This window comes from Vulpes vulpes, chromosome 5 (assembly GCF_048418805.1).
Source record: "Vulpes vulpes isolate BD-2025 chromosome 5, VulVul3, whole genome shotgun sequence".
Classification (NCBI taxonomy): Eukaryota; Metazoa; Chordata; class Mammalia; order Carnivora; family Canidae; genus Vulpes; species Vulpes vulpes.
This window is the reverse complement of record NC_132784.1, coordinates 119,378,444-119,394,571: the sequence shown is the minus strand read 5'-3', so window position 1 is coordinate 119,394,571 and position 16,128 is coordinate 119,378,444. Positions and strand designations below refer to the sequence as shown.

Below are 16,128 nucleotides of genomic sequence, written 5' to 3'. Positions count from 1 at the left end.
TTACTACAAATATTCTTTTTATCTTGAAGTTACTTTTAAATTTTGGCTTTCCTAAACAATACGTGCAATTAAGATAAGTTGAGATTTGTAAATGTAAGAGTCTGGATAGATGATAGATAGATGATAGATAGATAGATAGATAGATAGATAGATAGATAGATTATCTGATACTGCTATCAGAAATACTGATACCAGAAATGAATAAATGCATATATTCTTCTTAGATAATAATTATTAGGAAGATCAGATACTATCAAGGGCTATAGAATTAGATACACTAATTATCATTTGATATAGGCATCTATGCCAGAAAATTAATAGTACAACTTTTTTGAGGAAGAGGCAATATAACTTGAAATAATCAGTAGGTTACAGAGCTCTTTTTGGTTAGATTGGTTGATATTCTGTTCTTCCAAACTTGCTTTTGATTTTAATTAGGTGAGTCTGGTAGATTCACATTTATTCTGAATTTAATGCATACTTTAAAGCTATACTACAAATTGATTTATTGAATCATTTACAATTACTTTTGTGATATATAGTGATATAGTAAAGGAATTTAGATGATCAATCATAACAATATTTTGCTTTTATTAGCAAGTTATATCATAGCACCATGCTAAGCAAATATGAAAATGACTAAATAATTATATATTAGAGTGGGAGAAATCAAAATGCATAGATATTAATAGTTTACTGAAGACCGCTGATAATGCCATGGATAGAAGTTGGAATAAAATAATGATTACTTGTCTTAGTTCTAGTCTTCATTGCGACAAAGTATATGCAATTTCTGTCAATGAGATCATTGTTGTTTTCTCCAGTAAGCCCTCGAGCAGATTCAAATATGTCCATGTAGATAATTATAATAAGAGAAAGGAAGCATTTTGATAAAATATTTTATTATTATTAAGAATAATAATATAATCATGGTTATAAAAATAGCAACTTTATTAACTACAGAAACTTTATACACAAGTCATAACCACAGTGTTCCCTTTTTGGGTAAGCATCCAGCTATACCACTCAATAGGCAGCTTATCAATTTCCTATTTACACCAAGACAGTCATAACATCCACAGTATTCCATTTTCAGTTTCCTAAAGAAAGAAACTTTCTGTGCAAATGGAAATGAACCTACTTAAAATACACTGTCAAGATTTTTGGAACTGGAAAATTTTAACATTTTTTTGTATTAGTAAATTTTTAGTACAAAACTCACTTGAACATTGAAAGATAACTTCTTTTTGTACTTTATTGTGAAAAGTATTTACACATAGACTATGTCTTTTTATTCAAGTTAATTTTATTGTTCTCATGAGTTTGTCTATAAAGATGGGACATACTTAAAAGTTTATTTGGACCCTTAGTAAACAATTGAAAGGTTTTTAGTATTAGAGTTTATTAAAATTTTTTACCTCATGATTTCTATATTGCCATACCAGTTTTCTTAAAAAAAAAAAGAAAGAAAGAAGATATTTAGCAAACAACAAAAAATGTCTGACAATAATTTCTCACTTCTTGACAGTGTTTTTTTTTTTTTTTAAGAGAATGTTGTGGCTATAACATTCACTTTGTATAGTACCATTGGTACCAACAAGAAATATTCACAGGAATAAGTGAAATACAATTTTTCTATCACATGCCATTATTGTTATTATCCTTGCCTTCCAGTGTCTCATGGTTCCCATAGTTTGAAACACTTAGATAGCAAGCAAGAGCCTGTTAATACTAGAAATTGACTCAATATAAACCATTTTACTGAGGACCTGCCCACAGCAAATAGGTAAAACTCATTACATATTTTACAATAAAATTAAAGAAGTATACAAAAGGATTATCATCCCTTCTGCACGGCAGAGGCATTATGACAAATATTTTAATTTTACATTACTATTCCTGGCAGACATAAGAAAATGTCCACAATTACAACAGCACATCACCATCATTCAAACAGCCCAAACAAAAATAGCACTGCAAACTTCTAATTTAAAAGATCTTTTTGTCCATTACTCAAAATACAATGGATTTTGGATAAGTTGGATTTTCATTTTTTGTCATTTATTAAGAAAAGAATGACCAGGAAATAGTATCTTTTTGCCAGAGAAAAATGATATGATTATTCATTGTCCTACCACCTAAAAACAGTGATTTTTCATTGTCCTACCATGGATCTTGCTCATCTTGCTTTTATTATTAATTTTACTGATCTCCCTCTATTACAAAGGGAACTTCCCAAAACTAGGACTCCTTTGTGCACCATGTCGATGATTTTATTGGTGGTATGTTTTCACCCTATAATAAAATGGAAAACATTGAGTTCAAAATATCTAAAAAGTTAGCTGCATCTTATGTCTAGGTAATCCCATCTCTCTGTGGAAATTTAGAGGAAAAGACAAAAAAGAAATATTTTAAAATGTGAGTATTTAGACATATTAGAATTTCATAAATGTTTAACAAGTATCATTAATATATGACTTAATCAAATTTTGCCAGTTCAAGAAAAAACTGAAAAATACTCTAATTTAGGAACAATATATCTTTGAAATTCCCAGTGTTTTGATTAAAATGATATATTGCATAAAGAAAGAAAAATGCAATCAAAGAAGATGGTGTGGACTGATGACTTTCTGGATCTCTCTTTGCTTTCACTGTTCCTTGATACCAGAACATATTTTATTACAGTATGTTCAATTTGTATGGCACAATTCAGATATACATTTCTGGATTTGCATAGGCATTTCTGGATTTTCTGTCCTATACTCTATGGACTAAGCTTCAAATAATTTAAGAGCATTTTACTCAAGATCGAACAGTGTCCTTTGAGGCGTTTAGAGCATTGTTTGGATCTCTGGCCTTAATTGATACCATTTAAGAGAAATGAATTAGAGAAATGGATTGGAATCACTCAAATAATTATTTTTAAGTTTGTATAGAATGATTTTGTGAAAATTCACAGCCTATTCTACTAGTCCTTGTCTCATTTCTTGACAAATACATGATTTTTTAGCTAATCATGTCAAACATAACAATAAATATGATAATTTGGTTTTATGAGACAGAATACAAAATTTGAATGGATATTCCCGATGGCATTAGAAAGATCTATGTAAAACAAAATAAGATAAAATGAAGACATCTTGATAAAATATTTCATTCTGCAGATTCAACTCCACTTTAAAAAATAATTGAATTCAGAGTTTAGATAAGCTAGCTCCTTTCCTTTCCTTTCCTTTTACAGTTTTTTCCTTTTACTTGAGTAAAATTTTATTAGGCCAAAAACTTTCAGGTTGATAAATGTATTCTGATTTTTTTCTTCAAGATATACTTTAATTCATAGTTTGATGAAAGTCTATTTACAAACCATTGGGGATATATGGAAATTTTCCTCCAAAATAATTTTAAAAAATTTAAAGAAAGTGAGCTACAAGCCAATCACAGCAGCAAGTCTTAGAGTTAACCTACTTAAATACATTTTTAAGCTTCAATTAGACAATTGCCTAAGAATAATAAAGAAAATACTTTAGGAAAGTGGATATAAAAGTATCTTGCATAAATAAGGTTCCCTAAATTTGAAGGAAAGAAATAATACTGATACACATATACCCTCTTCCCTTTAAGAATTAGAAACTACACAATGACTAGGATGATAAATATATTTAAACACCTAGATTAGATGTTACTTAACTTTGTGGGTCATGACCACACCTTAAATGCCAACCAGTAGAGGTCATCTGCAGATTATTTACAGAGAATGAGCTGATCACTTCTATTTTGCATCTTTCCCTAAAATTTCTACTAATCTTCAGAAATTTCTATTTTTCTCTTAAGGAAAAACTACAAATACATACTTTCAGAATATTTAGAGGTTACATACATATACCATGATTTGAACTCTAGTGCATGCACATTGTACCCAGGTCTGAATATATGGGTACATGATTTTGTAAAAAGTATGTGTACCAGTATTACAGGATACACAGTGAGGAGAAATGAATGAAATATAATGTATGGTATATGAAAGGTAATATAATTTAATATAGAGTTACAATTTAAGGACACAGGTATAAATTGTCTTTGTGAGGTTAAAATAATGTTTAACTTATGGTTTATTCATAAACTAACCTTGGAAAGCAGCGTAGAGAGATTAATTGAACTTTTCTGTTAAATCTTTTATCATCCAGCAATTATACCTTTGCAATTTTTAATCCATTCAAGTATCTTCAGGAGATATGTTACTACACTTGCATGTACCTTAATTCACTTCAACATTTACAAAATAACACTGACAAACAAAACAACAGAAAACACCCATAAATATTAATGAGTATCTTAACAAACATGACACTCAAGTAGTTGTCTTAGGATTGTTTTAAGTGACACTTTAATTCCATGTTCTCCGAAATCTTCATGTAAAAGAGAATTGTATTGATGGAAGCTTCGGACACAGTTACATCAGCTATGACTGTTGTATCTTATACGTTAATATAATTTTGTGTATCCATTTTGCATAATATGCTACTCGGACAAAAATGCCAGGACGATTTGGAATGGCACATCCACGACCAGGAACAATGACGCCAAGAACCATTCTCATTTTATGTTGTTCGCAAACAAGTGGGCCACCATAATCTCCCTAAGAGAAAGACATGCAACAATAACAAGGACAACAAAGTATTATTTTAGAAACAAAAGTTAAGAATTCATGAGTATCTTCTATATAGATTTATATCTCAAATATACACATACAAAAAAAGAGAATAGCTGCAACTGAGATATGAAGACACCAAGAGATGTACTAGACCATTGGTCATCTTTCTACTGAATTACCCAAGTCAGAGTGACAGAAGTACAAAAGTTCAAAGTCTTGTCCTGTGGAGTATTCATTTAAAAATGACTTGCTTAGGGGCCCCTGAGTGCTCTTGAGTTCAGCTCAGGTCATGATCTCATGGTCATGGGATCAAGCCCTGCATCAGGCTCCACACTCAGCACAGAATTTACTTGCCCTTCTCCCTCTGCTCCTCTCCCTGCTTGCACACACACTCATAAATAAATACATACACACATACATACATACATAAAATCTTTAAACAAAAAAGAATGATTTGCCTTATACAAAATATTTACTCATCTTTTAAAGAGGGTTTTTCTCTGTTGAATGCAGATTAACACCAAACAACTAGTAGCTATTTAGAGGGTACACTTTATATTTACTTTTATTTTCTTCTCATGTTCAAAATATGTTCAATATAGAAATTTTAGAAAATGTTGAAAAATATAAGAACTTTTGTATTCTACCTATAATCATACAGTTTTAATGATTAAATTTCATCACAAATTCGCTTATTTCTAAGGCTTTTTGTTTTCCTTCCTTCAATCTTGTCCCCAGAAAGATTTTAGCAAGTTAAATATAAATTCTAATTGATAAAATAATTCTATTTACTGTTGGCAAATTACATTTTCAGGCATAAAGAAAGAGTATTTTTGTATTTACTACTGTATTTGTAGTTAATATACTTATATATATTATATCTCATAGTTCCCTTTGTGGAAGGTAGCCTATAATTTCATGGCATTTCTTATATAGTTACCCTATTTTATCATCAGACACAGATGACAGATGAAAGATGATAAACTGATTGATTTGTGCATATATTTTTATAAACATGTATATACTAATGTATATTATTATATATAATTATTGCAAATATGTTACATCACTTTCATGCATGATGTAACCTTCTAAGATTGCAATGATTGGCTTCTGGCATCCTTGTGTGAGAAGAGTGAGACTACCTTGAATTTTCCCTAACAGTGATGTGATGAGATGAACTACTGCAGAATTTAGTTCTGTAACAAGTGTAAAGAAGAGTGCTATGGGCATTGTATGATGGGGAAAATCAAGGTGCGGGTGAAGTAGGAGATAACACAATAAGGGAAAAGAGTTTATTCCAGAAGACATTGTATGAACCATGCCATATGAGTTAATAAATCTGATTTTTAAGTAAATGCACCAGTGATCACTGATACAAATAATTCTCCAAAGCAATTCACTTTGGCAGACTTTCACCAAATGTGATCCTATTGCTATTAAATAAACATTTGGGAGATTTTCTTCAGTGTTTAGATTTCAGCGGCTTCAGGGATTATATTACCTTATTTGAAATATAAGTGATATTAAGATTTAAAAAAAACATTCTGGAAGATAAATGCATTTCTAGGAAGTGACAGAATCAATTTAAAATTTTCTTGTCAATATGGATAAAAAATAAATATATGATACTATAATAAATGATTCAATGCTAAAATTAGAATTCTAAAAATATACAGATAATACATCACCTTAGAGGCTGTTCCTGCTGAGCAGTTGCTGAAGCATTTTTAGTAACAGCAAAAAGGCCAGAAAAGTGCATGGCCTCTTAAATGATCTTGAAGCTGTGTTGAACTCAAAACTTTATGTTTAAAGGGCTTTTGATGCACTACTGAAAGGGCACCTGGGGGTCTCAGTGGTTGACTGCCTGCCTTTGGCTCAGGATGTGATCCCAGGGCTCTGGGATCAAGACCCGCATCAGGCTCCCAGCAGGGAGCCTGCTTCTCCCTCCCTCTGCCTGTGTCTCTGCCTCTCTCTCTCTGTCATGAATAAATAAATAAAATCTAAATAAATAATAAATAAACAAACAAACAAACAAATAAATAAATAAATGGCTTTTAGTATAAGTAGGTAGGTAAGCAAGATCAATCTATCAATCAATCAATCAAGCTTTCTCCTAGCAGATTTTCAATTCTAATAATGAACATAGTAATACCGGTCTACTGGAAAAACATCAAATTTGAAAGTGGTTATAAAAACACAATCTGTTTCTGACTATATCATTTTAAAGCAGTTTTTAAAACTCTGACTTAGTAATAAGCTTTTTTTTTCAGGAATAGAATCTCAGATCAATATATATAGCACATGCATGTCAGCACATATTTATATTCCATATTCAGAATCTTTTCCTACATGTCAAAAGATATTTCACTATTTATTTTCCTCATTCCATGCCTTACCTCACAGAGTATTCCCCAACTCCATAGCTCCTAGGCTTAGAGACTGTGTCTCTTACATTCAAAATACATCTAAACATTCCAATCAAAAGACATAAGGTAACAGAATGGATAAAAAAGCAAGACCCATGTATACGCTGCCTAGAAATAATTTCACACATAAAGATATGTAGATTGGAAGGGAGAGGATGGAAAAGCATTTATCATGCAAATGGAAGTGAAAAGAAAGCTGGGGTGGCAATAATTTTATCAGACAAAACAGACTTTAAAACAAGAACTGTAACAAGAGACAAAGAGGGACACTATATAATCATACAGGGAACAATCCGACAAGAAGATATAACAATTGTAAATATTTATGCACCCACCATGGGAGCAGCCTAGTACATAAAAAAGCTAATAACAAACATAAAGGAAATAATTGATGGTAACACAATACTAGTAGGAAAACTTTTAAGACCCCACTTATATCAATGGATAGATCATCCAAACAGAAAATCAACAAATAGTGGCTTTGAGTGACACAATGAATCAGATGGATTTAACATATATTCAGAGCATTCCATCCTAAAACAGTAGAATACATATTCTTTTCAATTCTGCATATGACATTCTCCAGAATAGATTACATATAAGGCCACAAAACAAGGCTTAACAAATTGAAAAAGATCAGAGGTATACCGTGCATCTTTTCCAACTGCATCACCATGAAACTAGAAATCAACCACAAGAAAATATTGGAAAGACGACAAATATATGTAGGTTAAATAACACACTACTAAAGAGTGAATGAGTTAACCAAGAAATCAAAGAGGAAACCAAAAATACATGGAGACAAGTGAAAATAAAAACACATGGTCTAAAATCTTTGGGACGTAGCAAAAGCTGTTGTAAAATGGAAATTTATAGCAACACAGGTCTACCTCACAAAGCAAGAAAAAACAACCTAACCTCACACTGAAGGGACCTAGAAAAAGAACAAGCAAAACTCAAACCCTGCAAAAGGGAGGGAATAATACAGATTAGAGTAGAAATAAAACAGAAAGAAAAAAAATCAATAGAACAGTTCAATGAAAACAGAAGCTGGCTCTTTGAAAAGATCAGCAATTTTTTTTAAGATTTTATTTATTTGAGAGAGAGAGCACTAGAAAGGGCAGAGTATAAGCAAGAAGGAGGGGGGAGAGGAAGAGGGAGAAGCAGACTTCCCACTAAGCAGGGAACCCAATGCGGGACCCAATCCCAGGACCCCAAGATCATGACCTGAGCCAAAGGAGACACTTAACTAACTGAGCCACCCAGGGACCCCCTAAAAAGATCAACAAAATTAATTAACCTTTAGCTTCATCATAGAGACAGAGAGAGGACTCAAATAAAATCAGATATGAAAAAGAGAGATAAAAATTGACACTACAGAAATACAAACAATTATAAGAGAATGTTATGAAAAATTACATGCCAACAAATTGGGCAACCTAGAAGAAATGAATAAATTCCTAGAAACATATAACTTCTCAAAACTGAATCAGGAAGAAATAGAAAATTTAAGCAAACCAATTACCACCAATGAAATTAAATCAGAAAAAAAAACCTCCCAACAAACAAAAGTTGAGGAGCAGAAGGCTTCACAGGGGACTTCTACCAAACATTTAAAGAAGAGTTAATACCTATTTGCAAAGAATCCCAAAATAGAAGAGGAAGAAAAGCTTCCAAATTAATTCTATGATGCTAGCTAACATTACCTTGCTATCAAAACCAGAAAAAGACACTAGAGAAAAAGAGAACTACAGGCCAATATCCCTGGTGAACATAGATGCAGAAATCCTCAACAAAATATTAGTAAACCAAATTCAACAATACATTTAAAAAATCATTCATCATGACCAAGTGAGATTCATTCCTGGGGTATAAGATTGGTTCAATATTTGCACATCAATCAACATGATATATCACATGAATAACAGAATGGATAAAAACCATATGATTGTTTCAATAGATATAGAAAAAGCTTTTGACAAATATGACATCCATTCATGACAAAAACCTTCATGAAAGTGGGTTTGGAGGGAACACACCTCAACATTATAAAGGCCATCTATGAAAAACCCATAGCTAATATAATCTTCAGTGGGAAAAAACTGAGAGCTCTTCTTATATAGTCAGGAACAAGAAAGGGAAGTTCACTCTCACCATTTTTATGTAACATAGTACTAGAAGTCCTTGCCATAGCAATCAGATACCAAAAAGAAATCAAAGGTATTCAAATCAGTGAGGAAGAAGTCAAACTTTCACTATTTGCAGATGACATGATACTCTAAACAGGAAACCCTAAAGACTCCACCAAAAAAACTACTAGAACTGACAAATGAATTCAGTGAGGTCACAGTATACAAAACCAATGCATAAAAATCTATTGTATTTCCATATACTAATAATAAATATAATAATAATACTAATAATAAAGTATCAGAAAGAGAAATAAGAAAACAATCCCATTTACAATTGCACCAAAGATAATAAAAGGCCTAGGAATAGACTTAACCAAGGTGGTGAAAGACCTGTGTTCTGAAAACTATAAAACAATGATGAAAGAAATTGAAGATGACACAAAGAAATGAAAAGATATTCCATGTTCGTGGCCTGAGAGAACAAATATTGTTAAAATGTCCATGCTATAGAGGAATATATAAATATAATGCAATTCCTATCAAAATACCAATAGCATTATATACATAACTAGAAAAAAGAAAATAAAACCTCTAAAATTTGTATGGAACCATAAAAGTCCCTGAAGAGCCGAAGCAAATGAAAAATTAAAAGAACAAAACTGGAGGTATCACAATGCTAGATTTCAAGATATATTACAAAGCTGTCATAACCAAACTGTATGGTACTGGCAAAAAATAGACACATAGATCAATGGAACAGAATAGAAAATCCAGAAATAAACCAACAATTATATATAGTCAATTAATCTTCAACGAAGGAGGAAGAAGATGCAATGGGAAAAAGACCATCTCTTCAACAAATGGTGTTGGGAAAACTGGACAGCAATATGCAAAGAATGAAACTGGACCACTTTCTTACACCATACACACAAATAATTCACACAAATTCAAAATGGATTAAGAACATAATGTGAGACTTGAAATCACTGAAAGCACTGGCATTAATTTCTTTGATATCAGTCATAACAACATTTTTCTAGATATGTCCTTTGAGGCAAAGGAAACAAAAGCAAAAATAAATTACTGGGACTACATCAAGCGTCAAAATAAAAATCTTCTGCACAGTGAAGGAAATAGTCAACAAACTAAAAACGGCTACCCAATGAATGGAAGAGGATATTTGCAAATGACATATCTGATGAAGAGTTAGCATCCAAAATATATAAAACGTATATAGGTCAACACTCAAAAAATGAATGATCCAATTGAAAAATGAGCAGAAGACATGAACAAACATTTTGAACAGACACGTGACAAGAGGTTCAACATCACTCATAATCAGGGGAATGCAAATCAAAACTACAATGAGATATCACCTCATACCTATCAGAAGGGCTAAAATCAAAACCTCTAGAAGCAACAAGCATTGGCCACTATGTGGAAAAACAAGGCATTCTCTTGCACTATTGGTGGGAATGTAAACTGGTACAACTACCATGGAAGACAGCGTGGAGGTTCCTCAAAAAATTAAAAAATATAACTACTGTATGATCCAGTAATTCCACTACTGGGTATTTACCCAAGAAGTATGAAAACAATGATTCAATGGGATGGATACGTGCACCCCTATGTTTATTGCAATATTATTTACAATAGCCAAATTATGGAAGCAGCTCGAGGGTCCCTTAATGGAAGAGATGAATGGATAAAGAAGACACACACACACTGGGATATTACTTGGCCATAAAAAAGAATGAAATCTTGCCATTTGCAGGAACATGGATGAATCTAGAGTGTATAATGCCAAGTGAAATAAGCCAGTCAGAGAAAGACAAGTACCATATGATTTTTGAAATCATTTATATGTGGAATTTAAGATACAAAACAAAGAAAAAAAAAAACAAAAAAACAAATCTTAACAATAAAGAACACACTGATGCTTACCAGAGTGGGGTTGGGGAGGATGGATGACATAGGTGATGGGGATTAAAAGTACACTTATCATGATGAGCACTGAGTAATGATGTATAGAATTTTTGAATCACTATATTGTATACCATAGACTAACACTGTATGTTAACCACACTGGAATTAAAATTTTAACAAAAGTGTAAAAAAATGTTCTCAACTTCAGAAATAATTTAAAAATAACAAAATGTGTATAAAAATTGATTAAAAATTGATAAAATTTAAAAAGTAAAGAAAATATTACACATAAAAGAATGGTTTAACAGCTTGTCTATGTACAATAGGGATAGGAACACTGTCAAGTTGAAAGAACAGTTGCCTAACAAATGAAAATGTTCAAGCTCTTAAAGTCACCAACTTTGACCTTTTGGTTTTTTAAAATATAATTTGTTTAACCCCCCACCTCCCACACACACATACACACACAAGCATACACACGCTGGCTTAACCAAAAACACATTTAAAAGTTTAAAATCAGGCATAGAGTTCATTTAGGGAGAACTTGGGGAGATCGGATAACTTTAGAAAACATTAGAAAAATGCAAGCTATTGTATCAAACTACATATTGGAGACTTTTAATTTGAACAGCTTTCCATTAGAGTTCTGGCTGTATTAGGTTATTGCTGTTTTGAGAGACAAATCTCATCATAGCTTGCTGATAATGAAACATGGTTTTTCTTACTATTTAGTTAAAATAAGTGCACAAGAGTAATGAAGGGGATTATCTTTCCCCAATTTCTCTCTCTTAGAACAAGTTGGTAGACAATGATTTTTATTTGAGAAAAATGGACCAAACAAACAAAAAAGAAACATAAGTATCTATGATATTTACTATATACTTCTTATTTTTTAAAATGCCCTTTTTACCTCACATGGTCCTGATACAATATTTTCAGCTCCAGCACAGATTTCAGACTCATTCAGCGTCACCTTCCCTTGATGGTATTGGCTGCATTTCTCATTCCCCATAATATAGAGATGTGCTACTCGTAATAGACCATCAAAGTTGATCGCTAGAATGGGGTAAAAATGTACAGTTAATGAACATAGGGTAAGGTGAGAAAAATGAGAAACAAATAGAATTGTTTTAAATAAAATAAGTATGATGTTGTCTTATCTTTTTAAAAATAGCTTACATCCAGTATAACCCCAGCCATAAACACTGCAAGTGGTTTTTTCAGGAATGGTGCATCCATAATTAGGTAAATCGATTGTACTAACAAAATCATCCAGGATAGCGGGCCTGAAAATAGAAAATGCAATGGTAAATACCCTTGATTGAATTCAACACAGAATTAATAAATTTAAATTAAAAAAAAATAAATAAAATAAATTTAAATTTAGTGTTAATCTTTAATATGATATTGAGAATAAGCAGTCTTGTTTCTCAAAAAAGAAAAAGGGAATGTCTATTATATGTTTGTAGTAGAAGTAGGAGTAGATAGCAGAGAAATGAGTCACTTACTTGTTAATATTACTTGCTAAATGGTCACTGCTTTTTTATGCATTATTTTACCTATTAAAGTTACCAGATGATTATTTACTAAGTTTTGGTTTTGGAGCAGGCTGATCAAACTATTGGTCAAACTTAATTTATTAAGTTTTGAAAATTTTGAAGATGACTCTGTCTCTATGTAATACACACACATATGACATGTGACATATGCTTTTATAATAAATTTACATAAAAAGAGAAAGAATAGCCACATATATAAAGAAAAAGCTTCACTAATTCCATTGTAGGTTAAAAATATAAAGCCTTCTTAAGCAACTAACCTAGCAAGCTTCAGTAATACCAGATCTGATCCTTCAGGCCCATATACCAGCTGGGAAACATTCAGAACCTGTTTGCGTTTCTCATCTCCTTTTCCGTGGACGTCATGAATCCCAAGCCAAGCTTCATAATCTTTCAAGTCTCTGTTTCTAAATTAAAAATTTAAATGTAAAATATAATTTTAAATTGGGTGATATTGTTCACCCATATTATTATTTTAGCTTATAAGAGCAAATAACTAAATTTAAAATTTGCATCAAAATATAATAAAGGGCAACATATTTGTTATGAGAGATCTGGAATGCTACAAGTACACATAAGCAGAAAGAGCCTTTAAACTGCTCAAATTCTAAACAGTTATTTAAAACAAAAAACAACCTTTTGATTATGTTTAAGAGTAAATCACATGAGAAAAATTCTCAGGTAAAGCACATTACATGAATTATAATTTTCTGTAGATTTTCCTTCTTATCTTCGCTTTGTATATGTTTGGCTTATCAATGATGATTGAAAATTTATTCTAACAAAATCCAAGTGACTTTGATGAGAATCTGGAAGTAAGCTTACAAATGCTGCCTCCTTAACTTTTCCTTAGGCTAATTCTCATTAAAAACTATTCCCCGGATGATTTGGAAGCTGTATCTACATAAGAAAGGGGAAGTGAGACTTGAGAGAAATTTGTTGATAATTCAGAAAAGAATTTCTATCTAGAAATGCAGTATTGCAAGGAAGAGGTTGAGGAAAAAAAATTATTTACATAATTCGAGCAAAATTTCCCCCCAAATGAGAATAATGTCAATTGTGGAAAGAAGTGAACAGAAGTAGTATCTAGTCACAGATGTCAATTAAGTCAAAGTGAATTTTGTGAGTTAAATCTAAAGAAAGAAATTAATTTGTTCATGCCGTGCTGGTGAATCTGTTAAGTGAATACATATTCTAAGTCTAAAAGCTAAATGGAGGTTTTACATATTTTTAAGTGCTCAAAACAAATATTGGCTTCAGAAACACTTTACCGAGAGGGGAAACATTGTCTTGCGGTAAGAATCCAACTTTCCTTTATCAATGATCCTCCACAGATATGTTTATTTCTATGAGAGAGAGGAAAGAGAAACAAGTAACATCTGTGCAGAAAGGGTGCCTGCCAATTAATGCTAAACCTATGTCTCCATTTGTTAAAAATAAATGCATTTGAGAGGAAAATTTAAAAATTAACTAGAATAAAATGAATAATCCTTTGACTGGAAAGATGATATTTGAGGATTGTAGCATTAGCATTTTTCATAATGTGATTACAATTTTAGGAAATCAACTTTATTTTTGTTTAAGGAGCCCTGTCACTACACGCCAACATGCACTGCCAACACACACACATTCACCTGTGTGTGTATCTATCCTTGGGAGAGCAAGTATGTACTACAAAAATAGGATATTTAGAATAAACAAAAAAAATGCAAAAGAACAACAAAAACAATGTAGACTTATTTTAAATTCAATGTCTGATTACAAAAACGCAAATTTGAGTTTTTACCTAAGACCCTGAAAAGTATCTGGTGGTAGCAATATAGATCGGTACACTATTCCTTTCTTTCATCACCATTACTTATTTTTGATACATTAACTTAGGACATTGTTGAGTTTCAGTAAATCTGTTTAGCTTAAAATAAGCAATCTAATATTTCACTTATAAAAGAAAACAATTTTGTAAGACATATCATCTAGGAAATTATAAAATATTTATAGAGAGTGAAAAATACTAGTGCATTTATTTGATGATATCCTAAATCTGTAAATGCATTATTTTTTTGGCGGAGAAATAGAAAAAGCACAACTTTTCACAATTTACAGTTCCAAAGAGTATAGATGTTCAGTGCTTCAGAGGGTAAAAGAAGAAGGTTCCCAGACTAAGACCACAATTATTTATGGCCTGTACCACAGAGGAGGATGAGAGTATATATCGAGTTTTAATTTCTATTCCTCTCAGTATGTGTTTTGGAAGAATAACTAAACAGCTGTTTTTACTGAGGACTTGGACTTAAAAGAAAATATGTTTATCTAAAAGTTTATAGTACTCTAATCTGATGCAAAAAGAGTTTCACCTGCTGCTCCAAGGGTGTAGACTCCCAAAGGAGTATTCTTATACAATCTCCCATGGGTAATAATAAATTAGGAAGTATATGCCCCCTTTTTTTTTCCTGGACTTAGGAGATTTGCAAAGAATCACTAATTCATTCAGATATGTGGATTCCTAGAACATTTTCTATAAGGCAAATGAAACACTCTTCCCCCTTGGAGCCTTCATTAAACCTTTATATTTCATAATTGGCTCTAAATTCTGGTGAGTCTCACAAGTCTCTTTCAGTACTACACACCCAGGACAGCTACACTATAATTATTGACATAAATACTTGTAAAATTTGATGGGTTACTCCTTGCAAGGATATACTAAAAGAACTTTAGGCTGTCCTCTACATGGTATTTAAAGTCTTATCTGTATTTATAGTAAAGGATACAAACTCCATGCTTGCTAAGAATTGGCTTATTCATAAAAGAACTTGAGTTTCAAGTGTCTTTATTCGACTTTAATGTCACTGTGATTTAATTGTAGCAAGGATGCACTTTCTTCCTTTACTCTAGGACGTTCTAACTTCTTAAAACTGTTACAGTGATGTCAAGGTATAAGCAGGTTGTCTATGTAGTAGTGCTTTCTTAATCACTACCGAAGCATCACTTGTAATCAGAGATGGAGCCAACACATATGGGACCTCCGTGAACATTTAAAAGGAACTCTCTGTGGAGGCACAAATTGTAAAATCCAGGGCTGTTAACAAGCAGAATAGGTCAGTCTCCTCTTGTATCCTGCTCAAATGAGTGCCTGCTTGTGTGGATGGCACAAACATCCTGTTGGGAATATGATTTTTGCAAGTAGTCCAAATACATCTGATTTGTGTCTATTAATAATTACCTGTATTTCAAACTAACCATCCATCCTACATTAGTCCGCGTTGGAATTCCATTTACAACTCGTAATTGTTTTGTTTTGGCACAAGATATTACAGGATCTAAAAAGAGGACCAAAGATAACATTTTGACAAAACATTCTGAAATAATCAGTGCCTCTCAGTTTTCTTAAAGCAATGGTAATTAAACAAATGTAACTACTACTATAATTTTGT

General features: G+C 31.9%; 1 protein-coding gene across 4 annotated transcripts in view; it reads right to left on the bottom strand.

Annotated features, from left to right (window-relative positions):
- Positions 1-933: 933 nt before the first annotated feature.
- HGF (hepatocyte growth factor) overlaps positions 934-16,128 on the bottom strand; it is an 80,500-nt gene continuing 65,305 nt past the window's right edge. For all 4 annotated transcript variants that reach the window (XM_026006117.2, XM_026006116.2, XM_072759817.1 and 1 more), the window contains exons 13-18: positions 15,918-16,014; positions 13,969-14,043; positions 12,958-13,104; positions 12,318-12,424; positions 12,049-12,194; positions 934-4,636 (exon numbers count right to left, since the gene is read on the bottom strand). In XM_026006117.2, the coding sequence (XP_025861902.2) occupies positions 4,460-4,636; positions 12,049-12,194; positions 12,318-12,424; positions 12,958-13,104; positions 13,969-14,043; positions 15,918-16,014 (749 nt within the window). In that variant the 3' untranslated portion in view covers positions 934-4,459. The remainder of the gene's footprint in view (positions 4,637-12,048; positions 12,195-12,317; positions 12,425-12,957; positions 13,105-13,968; positions 14,044-15,917; positions 16,015-16,128) is intronic.